This window comes from Astatotilapia calliptera, chromosome 15 (assembly GCF_900246225.1).
Source record: "Astatotilapia calliptera chromosome 15, fAstCal1.2, whole genome shotgun sequence".
In the NCBI taxonomy this organism is placed as follows: domain Eukaryota; kingdom Metazoa; phylum Chordata; class Actinopteri; order Cichliformes; family Cichlidae; genus Astatotilapia; species Astatotilapia calliptera.
Genome location: NC_039316.1, coordinates 19,890,091 through 19,894,294, shown reverse-complemented (window position 1 = coordinate 19,894,294; position 4,204 = coordinate 19,890,091). Strand labels below are relative to the sequence as shown.

At 41.9% G+C, this 4,204-nt stretch overlaps 1 protein-coding gene and 1 pseudogene across 1 annotated transcript; one reads left to right on the top strand and one right to left on the bottom strand.

Moving 5' to 3' along the window:
* Positions 1 to 474: 474 nt before the first annotated feature.
* On the top strand, positions 475 to 1,791 carry LOC113037578 (G2/M phase-specific E3 ubiquitin-protein ligase-like). Its single transcript, XM_026194816.1, has 4 exons — positions 475 to 602; positions 727 to 994; positions 1,139 to 1,308; positions 1,788 to 1,791. The coding sequence occupies exons 1-4, from the start codon at positions 499 to 501 to the stop codon at positions 1,789 to 1,791; spliced, it is 546 nt and encodes a 181-aa protein (XP_026050601.1). The 5' UTR covers positions 475 to 498.
* A 547-nt stretch (positions 1,792 to 2,338) lies between these two features.
* On the bottom strand, positions 2,339 to 3,683 carry LOC113037577 (uncharacterized; annotated as a pseudogene).
* Positions 3,684 to 4,204: the final 521 nt, after the last annotated feature.

Here is a 4,204-nt window from a genome sequence, read left to right as displayed (position 1 = left end):
CTGTAGCATTTGTAGCTGAGGGCTTCAGCTTCCGGGTAACATGGAAATGACGTCATTTACGTAGATTACTGATTGGCAGCGCTAACTCGAAATTTCGAGTTGCTTTTCTCAAAATTTTGAGTTAATATGTCGAAATTTCGAGAAAATAACTCGAAATTTCAAGAAAATCACTCGAAATTTCGAGAAAATAACTCGAAATTTCGAGAAAGTAACTCGAAATTTTGAGTTATGGATCCTTTTTTTTTTTTTAGTGGCAGAAACGGGCTTCCATAGTCCTGGCTTCCCCTGAACAAAATGACTCACATGTATGTCTCATGAACAACACTGCCAGAACTGCTGTGTATGTGTTTCATGTAGTCATGACCTTTCTCCCCCCCTTTTCTTCAGGACGAGATGGACCTTGTGACTGTGTTGAAAGATTTCCAGGAAACGCATCTTGACACCAGCAATTATTGTACAATAATAGCCCGACGAAGGAAAATCCTACATAGTGCCTGCATGGCACTTTCTAAGTCATATTTTGCCTGGCATAAATTGCCAAATATTGAATTTGTTGGTGAAATGGCCGATGATTATGGAGGCCCAAGGCGGGAATTTTTTCGGTAACCCATTCCCATCTCTCTCACACAATAATAGAATGCGTGAATGTGTTTTTTGTTGTTGCAAAGATGAAATCACAATTTGACTCATTTTTTTTGTTTGTTTTTTTACTACGTTTTCCTGCAGCTTACTTATGGTTGAAACTCAGAATTCCCTAGGGATTTTTGAGGGGAAGCCTGGCAGTCTGTTGTTCAGCTATAGTCAGCAGTTGCTGTCAAGCAACAAGTTTTATACGGCTGGTAAACTGATTGCTTGGTCGATAGCACACGATGGGCCAGGGCCACGGTGTATCAACAGACACCTGTTCTGTATGATGTGTGGCCAGAAGACATCTCTTGATGACTTCGATGTAGAGGTCTTCATGGATGAAGACATCAAACAGAACATAGAAAAGGTAAAGCTGTGTGCATGCTGAGGTGTAATTAAATTCAATGAAACACAATGCATAGCTTAACTCATCAGTGGAGCGTCTCAAAATGTAAGTACACTTAGTGAATGCTTTAAACGTATGTATTTATGGAGGTGCCTGATTTTCAAGGTTTCCAACTGCAGCACCCCAGAAGACCTGGCAGACTTGAAAAGTCACCTTGGGGACTGGATTGCAGGCTGTGGTATCCCTGACATCTACACTGCCACACTACTAGATGTTAAGAGGATAAGGGGCGAGATTGTATCTCATTTTGCCAAAAGTGGCCACCTACAGATTAGGTCTGTAATTTTTATTATTTTTATGGGTTTTTTTGCCATTTTTTTAAAGTAACTTCAGTTCTTTCCATAAATATAAAATAATTATTACTTTTTTATTTTTTAACCCTTTAAACACCAGTTTGTCCACTGCACCAGCTGGACGACAAACTCAAATCTCGCAATTTTATATAATTGCATTGCTACTGAAATTTCTTGTATTATTAATAGTAGAGTCTGGGGCATATAATTGATTCACATCAACATTGATTATAATGCATTGTTATTTTAGTGCAGAGAGAGCAAAAACAAAAACTCCCTCTCAGCTTGTTCGTGGCCAAAAATGGCCACCCCTTGTTTACATTTACAAAATGCTATAAAATTCATATATATTAAGAAAAATGTCCAGCTTTTTTTACTTGATTTTTTAGATTAGCATCAGGGCTATTCATCAAAATCAAAATGTCATTCAAATTCTGAATTTTAACCCTTTTAAACACCAGTTAGAGCACATAATCATAACAACTCATAAATAGAGAAAATCATAAAATCCCTTTTTTTTTTCTAAATAATATATGCCAACCATGATGAAGGTTAGATGCATAGCAATAATTAACAGCACCAATGACATTTATGCAACATTGTTTTTTTCTGCAGTGGCAGAAAAACCAAAAAAATTCCCTCTCAGCTTGTTCGTGGCCAAAAATGGCCACCCCTTGTTTACATTTACAGAATACTATAAAATTATTCTATATTAAAACATTTTTCTACTTAGACCAACTTTATTTTTTAAATGAAAACCAGTCCTAGTCATGAAAACCAAAATATAATTAAAATTCAGAAATTATACCCTTTGAATACCAGTCAAATTATATGTTACTACTATGTTTTTTGGGGGGCAATAAAGTTCACATTTTTTCAGCAGTTGAATGACGAAACCTTTTTTTTTTTTTTTAAATCATTGCAGGTCAGTGCCAGTAACAAAAATTATTATTATTAATATTTTGTATTATTCCTGTGAGTAATGACCCCAAAAAAAGAAACTCCCACTTTGTTAGTCATGCCAAAAACGGCCTTTTATTGCTTGTTTGTACAAAATAATGCTCTTTCTGTGTTTGTGTGTGTATGTGTGTGTGTGCACGCGATCTTTGCAGACACTCTTTCCACAGCTGGAGCAAGTGGTTGCCGTTCTTCTTCTGTTTATACACAGTTCGCACCTTTTCCTCATTTTGTTGATGGGCTGTGGGTCATACTCTGATTCTGACTGCTGTATCTCAGCAACAATAGCAGCGGCTGCTTTTGAGCGTGGGGCACAAGGCCATCTTGCAATTTCTGGAGTCACCAGCATATGGCCCAGCTCCTCCAGGAACACCCTTCGTTGGTAGGTTTTGGTGGACTCCCACTCAGGATGCACTGCTTTCCACAGGACAAAGGCATTGTATGCTGAGACGTCCAGAAGATTGTAGAACAGAGCCAGTGGCCAGCGACTGGTTTTCCTCCGACAACTGTAGGTGCCAACAACCTTGTCTAGGTTATCCACTCCACCTTTACACCTATTGTAGTCAAGGATTGCTGCTGGCTTCTTCTTTTCCCCATCACTGACTGCTGGTTCCCTATGCTTTGTGCTCAAAAGAAGCACATTCTTCCCTCGCTTGGGCATGTAGGAGACTGTCATGGTTTGGTGAAGGCAAAGAGAGATGAAAGAATCTTCCTCTGTCGCAGCTGAACAAGCTGGGGAGGGAGCTCTGGTTTGTTTCTCCGGATTGTGCCAAGCAGAGCTAGTTTTCTTCTGAGCAGCTCCTCTGCCAAGCTGAATGAAGTAAAGAAGTTGTCACAAGTGACAGTGTGTCCTTGGAAGCCCCTCTGTCAGTTGTAGCACAACTCTCATTCCCTGATTAACTTCCCGGGAACTTCCAGGTGATTTTCGTGTGTAAATTTCCATCTTCCAGGCATAGGAGGTTGCACATCACAGGTCACCCAGATTTTAATGCCATATTTTGTAGGCTTGCTGGGCATATACTGTCGAAATCCACATCGGCCTTTGAATGCAACCAGCTGCTCATCGACACACACATCAACTCCTGGATTGAACAGCAGGGGGAGACGAGCAACCCACTTTTCCCACAGGACCCGAAATGCAGCAAGCTTATCGCTCCTGAAACGTCCCGGGCGGGTGAGCTTGTCATCAAAGCGGACGTTAGCACTGATCTGGGAGTAGCGGTAGAGGGGCATTGTAGCACGAAATATTGCCCGTCCGGTCTTGTCAGCCCACAAACCACGCGTTGTTTCATCTCTTGGGCGGTAGACACCAGCTAGAATCAAAATTCCGATGTAGGCTCTCATCTCCACATCATCCACATCCCTCCAATCCTCACACTTTCGCCTCCCATACAGGTTTGTGTGGGTGCACAGCAGCTGAATGATCTCTTCTGTCACAAACAGGTCAAATGCAGATCTCAGGGTGCTAATGCGGGCAACTGCGTACAGGGTGGGCCCTGGAGTGATACTAGTGGGTACTGGATTGTAGCGCATGGTCTCCTCAGCAGTGGGAAACCACTCAATATTCCCAGAACGAGACATCCACTCAGCCACCGGCGCCCCGGTCTCTGCCGCTTCTCCTACCTTCTCTGCCATTAGCCGCTCTGCCTCGACTGCTGTCTCTGTATCATTCTCACTTGCTGAAGAAGAGGAATCGGGCACTGGATGGTAATCCTCATCACTGGTAGTGATGCTGTCATTCTCTGAGGAGACTGAAGAAGATGCCTCTTCTTCAGATGCAGAGGATTCCTCGTCATCTTCGCTTTCTGAGCGCATCACATAGTCAAGTGCTTGAAGCAGTGAATATGACCGTCTTGCCATCTTGCCAGAGCAAAAATGATCTTGAAGCTGCTGGGTTTATTTATAGCTTTACAAATGACTG